This window comes from Tupaia chinensis, unplaced genomic scaffold (assembly GCF_000334495.1).
Source record: "Tupaia chinensis unplaced genomic scaffold, TupChi_1.0 Scaffold000410_1, whole genome shotgun sequence".
Taxonomy (NCBI): Eukaryota; Metazoa; Chordata; class Mammalia; order Scandentia; family Tupaiidae; genus Tupaia; species Tupaia belangeri.
In genome coordinates, this window is record NW_006159915.1 from 1721996 (window position 1) to 1735437 (window position 13442).

A 13442-nucleotide genomic window follows, 5' to 3' on the forward strand; every position below is an offset into this window, starting at 1 on the left:
AACTGTATATACATGACAGGGGCGTTACAAAAGTTTATGGAAAAATGTGTATTAGGGAAAAACTAAACATGGATTTCAATTTTGTGTGTGTGCTAAAATAAACTCAAACTTTAAATCCACTATTTTCCAAAAACTTTCTGAAGTTCTCTTGTACATTTCTTAGAAAATGCATTCCTAGTAAAAGATTCTTGCATTCAGTATTCAGTTTTCCTGGCAAAAGGAGTAGAAAAAAAAATCCCTCTGTGTAATTTTACTAGGCATCCACATTGCCAGCAATTTCTGAATTAGTTTCTTCTGCTGCTATGAGTAACTGACAACCTGTGATTTATGGATTTGGAATAATTGAATTTCTTGGCTGTCATATACTTTCAGTAAGAAATATTATATATGTTTCCAGAAAAAAAAATGACTTGAAGAAAAGAGTAGGGGATGCCAAGTTCTGGAACTTTATTTAGAAACAATATTCTAGCCAAACAGTACTTAAGATGCTCCCTCTAAGTTTCTGAAACACGTTTGCTAAATAATCTTTGAAAATGTAGTTTTGGATGTAAGGTTTTTCAACGTGGCATCTTGAACTGAGTCAAAGAATAAAGTGGAGAGTAGCACATTGTTATTTCCACCTTCCCCAGACAAGAAATAAAATTAAGGATTATTCTTTGACACATGGCAATAGGTAGAATAAATGTTTTGCAAAAAGTAAGAGATAAACAACATCACATATTGTCTGTCAAACATGTAATATTTAGGGATTTAATGGAATTCTTTTGAAGGCAGATTTTTTTTTTCTGAAGTGAAATATCTAAAATAATTTCTCAGTTTTATTTTAGGCTGACCTACTACTTTTGCTAGTTTGCACGAATGTTGTTTAGTCCATGATTTTTAATTGGGCTTTAACTTTCAAATTTTATGGAGTATTTGCCAATTCTTCTCATGTCTTCTATTTTAATATTAATTGGTGACTGCAAAACTTGTTAAGGACTGAAGAAGAGTAGGCAATTTCAATCTGCTTTTGACCAGCACTGTCCAATATGACTTTCTGAGACACTGGAAATAGTCTATAACTATTGTCCATATGTGGCTATTCAGCACTTGGAATGTGGCTATTTTGACAGAAAAAACAAACATTTGACTTGGTTTTAATTAATTTATATTTAAATTTAGTCACTGTGGCTAACAACTACCATATTAGATAATGAAGGTATGCATTAGAACAGTGTGTTTAGTAACTTTGAACAATACAGGTCTCCACATGAGTAGCTTTACAATTAGCAGCTCCGATCATACTCATGTTTGTTTTTGTTTGTTTGTGTGTTTTTAAATTTGGTGTTTCTAAACTAGGTAATACTTGCTATGAAAGAAACAGGTGGAAATTTGTTACAACATTTTCATTTGTTAGGATAACTGGTGTATTCTGATGTATTCTCCTAGCGTTTAGTGCACGGGAACAAGAGATGCTAAATTACCTAACATACATAGGACAATCTTCAAAGTGAGTTATTATTCACCCCAAATGCCCATAGCAACCACTTTGACAAACTCAAGGAGGCCATTGGCGTGTCGAACTATTGGACTTTCATTTGTGACATCTCCTGCAATCTCAGTACTACTGACAGTTATTTCTGTCTCCTGTGATTCGTATTCTCTTGCCTCCCACCCTCAGTGACTTCACTTTCTTTTATGATAAATGTTTCCTGCATCTTCCACCAATCTCTCTACACTTGAACACTTCCAAGTCATTCTGTCTCAAGCAATACATTTAATATCCTTCAGCTGTGACTGTCTCTTCCTCCTCACTCATAGCAGCCTATCCCCTGCCAATCTCAGAACCGCACGTTTATTCATCTACTTATTGGGGAAACTACTTTTGCATTATAATTAAACCAAGCTGACAGCAAACTTAGTTTCAAAGCACACCATTTTATTACAGAGATATATCAGTGGAATCATCATTCCGTGTTTCACTGTTAAATCATTGTGTGCATTGACACACACACAGACATACAATATACATATATACGTTTTAAAATTTCCAAAGAGAGTCCACTTTTATTCTTTTCTGCCTCCAGTAACTATTTCTTTGTAGCTAGTCTCTAAAGAACACCCCACCACACCAATTTCACATGATTTTTCTAATTCAGTTTCCTATTACCTTTCCCCCAGGTTAGGCTCATACTACAACTTGAAGGTAGTCACTTAAACATTTTCAGTTTGTAGTTCAATGTTTGTAGTTAATTGTTAAAATTAAATTTTCAAGCACGTAACTATATTCCTAATTTCCTTCATGTATCTCAAAAAGAATCACCACATATTTCAAGTACATCACTCTAAAGTCAGCCTTGATAACACTGGGTTGACATAATTACATTTAAACATACATCTGTCCTTGGTTAAACATACACTGTGGATTAGTTGAATACTGGTGATGATTACATCTCTTTAACTTTATGTCAAAGCAGTCATATGCTTACTTTTGTTCTTTACTGTGTGATTTCATAAATTAGTTCAAAAAGCACTGGAACATCTTACAGATGTATACCTCTATATGTATTGTACAAACACATCTACAGAGAAATGCCACCAGACGTTAGAGTTGGTGATTAGTCTTTCAGTACAAAACTACATTCTTGCGTAAATTCAGTAGAACCATAGACACACAAACAATCTGCGTTGTATAGTTTAGATTTCCAATGGCAAAGACCATGCCTTCTTATATAATACATCAAGTAAAGAGTGAGGATGCTGATTCATCATTTGAGGTTGTGTTTATGAAGAACTTCTGTATCTACAGGATAATGAAGTAGCCAAATGAGTTGGGAGATTTCAAAAACGATACCAAACAACCCTAGTCCCATTATTTCTGTTGAAAAGATATAAGCAGAGTTGCTTTTTTTTTTTTTTTTAATGAACTGATTTAAATAGTGTAAGTCATAGTTAGGTTCTTGTAAAATTAAAAGACCTTTAGATTTTCATTCACTGAAATTATTTGTGCTATTTTGTTAGCACAATTAAAACTCATGTTATGTTTCTGAATGATAGTATGTTTTCATGTTACATACTAAAGATTTTAATTTACCCATGATTCAATAAGTAGCTCATAAAAAAAATGACTGGAAAATTGATTCACTTTGGAGAAAAATAAAAGCATACAATAGAGTGAGAGTTACATATTTTAAAATATCAAGGGTCTTACTTTGCTTCTAGAGGTTATATTTCCTTAAATCTTTTAAAAGACCATGCTCTTTTCTTGTCTGTATGTATTATCATTGGTTGCTATTTTAACTTTTCATTATGGAAGAGAAGGAGTGTTTCTAGCTGTATTAATGTAAGCCTAACTTTTTAGTTCCTCCTACAGAGAACTCTCTCAGGTTCTTTGGATATGTATTTTTCTTATACATAATATGTCTATATATTACTCCATGTGAAAGTTAAAAGAAAAGACAACAAAACAAACACCTAAATCAAGCTATAACAATGCTAATTATAAATTCATTTAGGTGTACATATCCAACTTTTGGCCTAATTGAGTTGGGCTGCAAGGTGTTTAAAATATAAATATTATGAATAATCACAAGTCATTATGTCTTAATAAATACGGGCATATATGATTTGAAGTTTTATTTATAAATCAATCTTAATAATTGATATTGCATAAATATAGTTCAATAAAATCACCAAATAATGAAGCAATCTATACTACTCTGTTGAGATCACTCATATCCATAAATATCAGCTACAATGATATTTACACACGCAACAGACATAAATAAAGAGGGAAAAAAAGGACAAATTTAGAAGAAATGAAATATGACTTTTGGGGCATAGAAAAGCCTTGAACAATTTCCTTCCCATCTCTGTTGAAATAGAAATCTTGATAAAATCCCCATAGCATCAGTATTTCTTTCTTTTACCTATGTACATTCATGTATGTTACAAATATATGCTGTATATGTTTAATTTACAGTATATACACACATACACACATATTATTCTTAGGCTCATTGATGACCATGCAGATCAATCTGCACACAGTATGATCAAAACATATTTATTTTCCTTAAATGAGATTCATTTACAACTTCTCACTCTTGTGCAAAAATGCAAAAATATCATACAGATTAGTATTCTCTCTTTCTCTAAAAAAAAATCACTTTTTGATATGCTTTAGGGTTTTTGTCATTTACAAATAAATTATGAATATAGTTCATTCACAAATTGGAAATCATTACAATGGTTTTATAACAAGGCATTGCTGAGATTTTGAATTGTGGCATTCTTGAAGCCATTCTCGTCTTTCAAAACAAAGACATCAATATGTTACTGTTATTTCTTGATATCTGCTCTTTTCAGCTACTCATATGAAATATGCCATTACAAATCTGATACTCATGCTAGTCAAATAATGTTTGTGTAGAATATGAACCATATTTTTGTTTTATTGATCATTTTTTCCTCAAAAAATCTTCTTTAGAACAAGCTGGAAAGTCTGTTGAAATTACTGTACTAGAACATTTCTGGAAAGTTTTCACCCCATAAAAATAGCTGGAGAAATAAGTGAGGCAAAACTGAAGAAGCATAATTTTAGAGGATTCTCAGGAGACATAAAAGCAATTGCAAGAACTACTTTAGTTTTATCTCCTAGTCCTTTGGAATTTTCTTGTCTCATGAAAAGCCTAAAAAAATGTTCAATTCTTTAAGACATTGATTATACTCTTCCATTAAATATCAGTTGTGGTCCTCCATTGCTCATGTTGTCCGTAATTTCCTGTTAGGAAAATAATTTGAGTCAATTAATATTCACTTTGAAAGTAAGACATTGATTCGCTTAATCATTTTGCAAAACAGAAATTTCAAGTCAGTGAAAATTTGTTGAGTTTTGGGGAAGGACAAGAATTGACATAATTGTTGCATCTGAGAAAATGAAATTTCATGGCATCTTGCAGCACATGAAAAATGCTAGAATGACAGCCTGTCATATCAAAATCTTCTACCTACAAAGAGAGTTTATTCTGTCTCTGCTTCCCTGAGTTTCCCCATTCTTTCCTCAACTCTGTTTTGGAAGGACCTCACCTAGAAAAGAGAAGACGGTTAAATGCCCAAGTTTTTCCATTGCACAAGCTCCTCTGCTGAGCATGTTAACAAATTGCCAATATAGTCTAGGGGTTACTTCTATCCTATAGAAAACCTGTGGCCTTTTTGCTAAGAGCTGAAAAAGGTCCACAAGGGGATCATCACTCACGTATAACTATGGATCACTGAAAAATCACAGTAGGAAACTTTTTTTTTTTAATGCGGCAATTATTCATACAGTAAAGAGCAAAACACAAAACCTTTTAACATGTTTTCAAATGATAAGTTATTAAGGAATTAATAAAGAAAACTACACAGAAAGGGAATGAAAATACAGATACAAAGGATCAACTAAAACAAAAAGTTCCATTTGCAATTATAGAAAATATTTTAAGAAAAATGTAGATACTTTGCAATAACTGTTGGAAAAATCATGATGCATTTTACTGGTTTTCTGTGCAAAAAATGTGTCATGACTTTTCCAATGACCCAATATATGTTTTATTAAGTATAAAGCCCTTCCCTCCTCAATGAAAGATGAGGAGATGTGAGGCCCATTCCCATTTATGAGGGTTAGTGTACCATATTATAAATAATATGTTGGCAGAATGATCTAGAACTACATTGACAATGTCTTTCCACACATGAATAAGCCTACTTGCAAAAGAGCAGTAAAGAATATTTCAAATAGAAAGCTTTTTCTCAATGATCTGTTTCTATTAATTTCTATGTAGTTTCTGTTTGGAGAAACTGCCATGGATGTTTGGAATATCTGCTAGTGTTGTACATGGCGAAAGTCTGAAAATACATAGGGGTTATAGGCCTGGAATTACATTTGGAGTCAAGAAACCTGATTTTATCCAAGAACTTGCTGCTGCAAGATAAACAGAATAAACAGAAATTGTCATCTCAAAATGACCTTTAATAAAACTCACTCAAACATCTTTTCTTGTTCGTCTTAGTAAGAGAAAGGACAATGTTCTAAAGGATTTATCGAAATAAGAATCTTAGGTATCCTTTATTCTCCTAAAATGACTTTGTATTCAAAAACTGCCTTAAAATAATAAAAAAAAATCTTTTATTCTGAATTTTTAAAAAAGAAGCTTTTAAACATTTTTCAGAACATAAGAACTTTTATAAACTAAATTCACTCAGTAAAATCATCGATAGAAAATAACTGTGGAGGCTAGTTTTAAAATGGAGAAGTCTCTTCAGTTTATTTGCAAATAGGCATGCTCAAACGTCTTTTTTTTAACAATAAGATTATTATACTGTAAGTTCAGGCAGAACCAAATGTGGATATTTGCAAATGGACATACTTTCTACAAATGGGCCATAGTGTTGATGTGACTTTCTGTATTTCCAATCGTTCTGTTTAACCCAACCAGGTACCATGATTATTTATTTTTAGCAATTTGAAATAGGAGATAAATCTGGATTGGATCACATCAGATTATTTTACAAGAAGAAATTTTTATATAGAATTCTTACCATATTAGTGCCATATTTTGGCTATTTTCTCAAGCAATTTTACTTGGGGGAGATGCACAGTTTGTTTTTATCCAGACACATCTATTATTAAAAACAAAACTCTGGTCTGTGAATCATGATATTGAGTCAAAATCACGAGGTAGCAGAGAATACAAGGAGTCATAAATCATCCAAGCAGAAGTGTGTTTGGATGCTTATGGGCAGGCTGAATATTTTAAATACTCAACCAACTTTTAAGCTGCGAGACTCTGCCATGTAGATTTATGTCAGCTCCTCAAAGTAGCTCTTCTGAAAGTGGTACTTTGGGAAACAACATTACAGTATCAGTCCAGACTGATCTGTTGACATCATGGCTTTCTAGAAGAGGCAGTGCCTCCTGCAGCGACATTACAACATGGTAACTCCCTGGAAATCAGCGTACCTTGTAGGTAACTCTGGTGTCGGGGGCACCACCGGGCAGCTGGGCAAGTCGGTTATTTCAATAGCCCTCAATCTCTAATATAAATATAACAATCATATAGTAAATACTGCACAAAAATATACACAAAACTAAATCACACTAGTATAAAAATAGAGAACCAAAGAGCCACCATCTAATCATCATCTTTTTTAAACATCCCATTCCTTTACGTTACAAACCCTGCTATTTGAACTACTGATTCTCTTTTAAAGGACATTCATAAATGTGTTAAAAATTTCTTTCTTGCTGGGAATCAGCAGTTAGCGTAATGGCTATGTCACTGGACTCCCACGTAGTTGACCGCGGTTCGCATCCCGGACCCGGTGGCTTAAAACTCACGGCAGGCGCGTGTGCATGCGTGCCCAAGATCCCAAGAGAATGGAGGAGAAGGGATTGCGGCGTGACCACCCCCCCCTGGGGGGTGATTTCTCGCTTTCTGTTTCTATGTCTCTCTCTGTCTAGCGAGCGCACGCACCCTATAGCGAAAACCTCCCCCAAAAAAAGAAGTCTTTCTTGGGACAATTCCAGTGTATATACTCTCCTGATTTGAAGGTATAGATTATACACAAACTGGAAACACATACAAAATAAACTAGCTTTTCTTTTAAAAACAGCATTATAAAGGAATATGTGGTAACTCTTTCTACACTTGCTTCTAATCCCTTGTTACGCAATTTTATTTCTATGACACCAAGCAAAGTATAATGTGCCCATTATCTTAGTGAGTTTACTTTACCAATGTTTAGCTTTTCCTGAATAGATCCAGTAGCAGGAACTGGATTAAGAACATGCGTAAAATGTAATAGAAAAATAGCTCACTATACCATGTGTCCTTTTATGCAATTAATGTAACTTCCTGTTAGAAAAGGTTTTTCGAAACAATTATGCAAGGACCATTGTTTAAAATGCAGGCACAGCTATCCAAATACGCGTGAAGTTCAGATGAGAATAAAATGAAGCTTTATATGGATTATAATATCTGCACTGATAGACAAGGCTTTTTGTCGCCTTGTTAAAAAGCCCCTTTATGCTTGAGGATCTAATTTACATAATCAAATGCATCTACTTAAAAGCACAAGGGATGAGCTAGAAAAGGGAATTCATGTGGTTTCTAAAACTGGCATTATTGAGTGGAGAGTGTATTTAGTTTATGTGTTTTCCTTAGTATAATACATAAAAATCCATATTTATAAGGTATTCAATATTTTATGCATTGCTATTTTAAGAACTATGTTTTTAAATAGACTGAGAGGCTACAAAATCATAGTGAAAATAGGTGTACCCACAAATTGCAAAAAAAAAAAAAGATAAAATTCCTATTATAAATTTAATAGAATTAAACTTATAAAACCTGATTCCTTCAATTGTCAACCAAAGTGGCAAGCTGATTCACCTAGAGCAGACTGCAGTCTTCATCACATGACAGTGGTTAGAGGAAAAAGCACAAAACTCACTTTCTCAGCCATTTCATGAGAGTGATGCAGGGAATGCTCCCTTTCTGAGAACATCCTCCTCTGTTCATAGCTGGCTAGGCGACAAGTAAGCCAGGAAGAGAGCGTGCAGCCCCCAATCCCAATGCACGCAAGAGACATGGAGGCAAGATGCAGAGGGTACAGGGAAGAGGTCTTCTTTGTAACCGCCCGAAGGAATTGAAAATTCAGGATGCCCCCAATGAGTCCACAGATACAGCAGGCTGAAAAGAGGATCATCTGATGAGAAAGAAAAGGCGGTGTTAAAGTGCAAGAGGCAGAGCTGACCGGAACACGACGTTCTTTCCTGATGCAGGTCTGGATGGCTAAGCTACAATAAAGAGGAGGTGATTTTTGTGGTGCTTCATAGGCCGCAGGAACTTTCCTTTCACCCAGGTTTCTATTCTGTCTGACTCATTGGAGAAGGAGTAAACCATAGTGTTTCAGAAATTGGTAATTGGCTATATATTAAAGCCAAAAATATATTTAATGAAAACTCTGGGGCCAGCCAGGGGAGGGTGGTGAAGGCCTGTGGATCTTACATAGCTGACTTCATAGTCTATCTCAGACCCAGTGGCCTGAAAAACATGCCAGGTGGGTATGTATGTGTGCCCAAAATTCTGAGAGGAGCATTTAGAAAGGATCAAATGCATCTACTTAAAAGCACAAGGGATGAGCTAGAAAAGGGAATTCATGTGGTTTCTAAAACTGGCATTATTGAGTGGAGAGTGTATTTAGTTTATGTGTTTTCCTTAGTATAATACATAAAAATCCATATTTATAAGGTATTCAATATTTTATGCATTGCTATTTTAAGAACTATGTTTTTAAATAGACTGAGAGGCTACAAAATCATAGTGAAAATAGGTGTACCCACAAATTGCAAAAAAAAAAAAAGATAAAATTCCTATTATAAATTTAATAGAATTAAACTTATAAAACCTGATTCCTTCAATTGTCAACCAAAGTGGCAAGCTGATTCACCTAGAGCAGACTGCAGTCTTCATCACATGACAGTGGTTAGAGGAAAAAGCACAAAACTCACTTTCTCAGCCATTTCATGAGAGTGATGCAGGGAATGCTCCCTTTCTGAGAACATCCTCCTCTGTTCATAGCTGGCTAGGCGACAAGTAAGCCAGGAAGAGAGCGTGCAGCCCCCAATCCCAATGCACGCAAGAGACATGGAGGCAAGATGCAGAGGGTACAGGGAAGAGGTCTTCTTTGTAACCGCCCGAAGGAATTGAAAATTCAGGATGCCCCCAATGAGTCCACAGATACAGCAGGCTGAAAAGAGGATCATCTGATGAGAAAGAAAAGGCGGTGTTAAAGTGCAAGAGGCAGAGCTGACCGGAACACGACGTTCTTTCCTGATGCAGGTCTGGATGGCTAAGCTACAATAAAGAGGAGGTGATTTTTGTGGTGCTTCATAGGCCGCAGGAACTTTCCTTTCACCCAGGTTTCTATTCTGTCTGACTCATTGGAGAAGGAGTAAACCATAGTGTTTCAGAAATTGGTAATTGGCTATATATTAAAGCCAAAAATATATTTAATGAAAACTCTGGGGCCAGCCAGGGGAGGGTGGTGAAGGCCTGTGGATCTTACATAGCTGACTTCATAGTCTATCTCAGACCCAGTGGCCTGAAAAACATGCCAGGTGGGTATGTATGTGTGCCCAAAATTCTGAGAGGAGCATTTAGAAAGGAATCCAACATGGCCATCTCCAGTGATAGGGGAGTGATTTCTCACTTTCTCTCTTTCTCTCGCTTTCTCCAGCAAGCACACACGTCCTAAAACTAAAACAAAACCCAATTCTAAAATATAAGTTAGCTCCTAGGTAGATTCAGGTTTAAATATTTATCTAATATCTATTGCTTATTCCTATGCTAGAAACTTTAATAAATGTCTTCTGAATGGTCCCAGCACTCCTCTGTGAAAGATAGTAATAAAGATTTTGAAAAAAAATGAGTTAAGATCAAATAACACTCAAATTTAGGAACTAAACAGAATTTTTTAAACTCCAAATCTAGTTTTACTATGTCAATTCCCTTAAAATATCTAAATGTCTGATCATTTAATTGTTATTAGTCCCATGTAATTTCATATCTTCATATCTTCCCACCTATATGAGCCTTAGGAAATTTAGTTAAATATATATTTAGATAGATAGATAGATAGATAGATAGATAGATAGATAGATAGATAGAGGTAGGTAGAGTAAATTCATTAAATATTTAACTGTATATCTATTTTGCCAAGAGGTGACTTAGAAATTAATGTGAATTGCCCTTAAAGCTTAAAAACAGTTATGATGCATTTTTGCATAGGGAAACAGAAAAAAAAGTCATGGTTTTTCCGACAGCACAATGTTTTGTTACTCTCTGGCACCAGAATGAAGACTATGCAATAGGTGTTCCAAAAATACCATTGGATTGTTTGTTTTGGAAAGACCCAGCATGGGGCTTTGCTTTTGATCTTACTATTGGTTTGATTTGAGTCTCTACTAATCAGTCAACCTAAGTGTCACAGAATCACCAACAGAACCAAGTACGACTCCTTCTGTGTAGTAAATGTTCTGCGAATATTTACTGCTCAAAAATATCAATAACTTTAATATTTTTTCGCAACTTATTATCAGTGGACTTTTATGACACTCTATAAGGTGATACTAATTTCACCACCCAACCTTATTTCCACTCTTCTCTGGAACAGTCTTTATATCAGTCACTTTTCTTTTCCATCCACATAGCTTGCTCGTTTCCATCTCAATGATATTCTTCATTTCCTGGGAATCATTTTGTTTCTATCTTACGCTTCTAAAGGAAAGGCACAGAACAAGTCCTAACTTTCTCAAAAAGCCTTCCTGGACTTTGTTGATCTGCTCCTTTGCTATAATCGCCCAGGGTAAATTGCTTTATACCTTGCTTTACCCTTTCACTTTACAGGATCATGTATTATTTGCTGTTGACGGTTAGTTGAGATTAGCAAGGACGTGTGGCGCAACCAGCATTTGTTAGGGCCGGAGTGAGGCAACCGCTGGCATTACAAAGCATAGCTCATAATTAATGATTTTCTTTGAGTATACTGAGATGTTTTGAAAGAGAAGATTCATCATGTCAACATGGCATAGTAAATATTAAGAAAGAGGGCTGTGTGAAATATCCTCAGAGTAGGGAGGAGACAAATTCAACTCCGCCAGGGTTTTCAGAGAAGGCTTCCCTGAAGACTTGTCATTTCAGCTTAGTGTCTGCAGTCTCAGCAGAGGCCTGGCCATTTGTGTATGGGATAGCACACTGAAAAGCAAGATGGGTAGAACCGCAAGTATTAATAGTTTGCTTCCTTTTTCCAACCTCATTCAGCATTTTTCATTGTCTCTATCTCACAGTACTTATCACCAGGGCTAAAAATCCAATAATGGACAAGTGAAAAATGGGAAAGTAAAATGTTTTTATACTTGATTAATATAATACTAAAAATCAATGACCAAGTAATAAAACCATGCCACCATGTAGGCATGTGTAGCTCACGAGGCCAGCAGGTGGAGCAATGGTTAAAGCGCTAGACTCCCATACAGCCAACGGTGGTTCAGATCCCAGATAGAAACTCATGCTACATACGTGTATGTGTGTGCCCAGGACCAGCAGTTAGCGTAATGGCTATGTCACTGGACTCTCATGTAGTTGACCGCAGTTCCAGTCCCGGACCCAGTGGCTTAAACTCACGCCAGGCACGTGTGGTGTGCGTGCGTGCACAAGATCCCAAGAGGAGAAAGGAGGAGAAGGGATTGCGGTGTGGCCATCTCCCTTGGGGGTGATTTCTCGCTTTCTGTCTGTGTTTCTCTGTCTTTCTGGTGAGCGCATTATAGCCAAACCTCCCCCCCCCAAAAAAAAAGGGATTGTGGCATGGTATGGTCATCACCTATGGGGTGATTTTCTCTCTCTCTCTCTCTCTCTCTTTGTCTTTCCAGTGAGTGCACACACCTTGGAGCAAAAATCTCTTCTAAAAAAAAGAAATGTGTGTCTTCCAATTTCAAGTACATTCAACCAGTTCTATTCCATTTTAAAGGATATTCAGATGGCATGCAATCTCTCTCTCAGGGATATATTTTGATGTTTATACCTTCTGAGAAAATATGGAAAGATATTACATTCTAGCTTTCAAATAAGGAATTACTGTTAATTAAGAAAGCAGATGACACATTTAATTTACTGTCACAGTAAAACCCATATTTCTCATATTATTCTCATTTAAATTATAAAAAGTTGATACTTCATTAACATGTGTTGACAGAACATTCTCACCTAGAAGTTACAATATTAAAATCTGCAACCTAGTTTATATCTGTATACTATCTTTGAGTCTCACCAGGCTGAAGATTCTCTACTGCAAAGATGCTTAGAATGGAAACATTTTTACAAAACTTGATTGCAGGGTAGAGAATCCATGATACATACTGTGTCATTTATGGGAACCTCAGAAAGCATAGGAGGGTAATGTACCTTCTACTGCTTGGGTAATGGTTTCTAAAACGTTCCGATCTTAAATCTTTTTTTTTCTTTCATGACTATAAGAGAATTAGAATGACAGAAAAGAGACACTAGTAATTTTTATAAAAAATAATCTTCCTTCTCTATCTTTCTTTTTTCCGTTTTTCTTTACCTCCCTCTTTCCTTTCTCTCCCCTCTTTTTTCCCTTCCTTTCTCTTACTCTTCTTTTTCACTCCTATATATTCTTTCTTTCTCCAAGAAGTTTTTCTACATAATCATAAAAATACTTGGTAGAGGAAGGGTGTAAAAAAAGTAAACATCATGTCTAAAGAAATGATGGAGAACCACAGAGGCAAATTACACTTAAAAATATTTCCCCCCAATTTTTTTTTTGACAGGTTTTTTGCTATAGGGTGTGTGTGCTAGCCAGAAAGACAGAGAGAGAAAGAAAGACAGAAAGTGAGAAATCAC

At 35.4% G+C, this 13442-nt stretch overlaps 1 protein-coding gene across 3 annotated transcripts in view; it reads right to left on the reverse strand.

The window, feature by feature from the left end:
• Positions 1–3819: 3819 nt before the first annotated feature.
• The window catches only part of TMEM196 (transmembrane protein 196), a 62465-nt gene continuing 52842 nt past the window's right edge, over positions 3820–13442 (reverse strand). The window contains exons 3-5 of one of the 3 annotated variants that reach the window (XM_027774181.1): positions 9533–9787; positions 6980–7053; positions 4710–4762 (exon numbers count right to left, since the gene is read on the reverse strand). In XM_027774181.1, coding sequence (XP_027629982.1) covers positions 4744–4762; positions 6980–7053; positions 9533–9787 — 348 coding nt within the window. In that variant the 3' untranslated portion in view covers positions 4710–4743. Of the gene's footprint in view, positions 4763–6979; positions 7054–8472; positions 8728–9532; positions 9788–13442 lie in introns of those variants that run through there. The other 2 variants (XM_027774179.1, XM_027774180.1) reach the window with 2 other exon arrangements.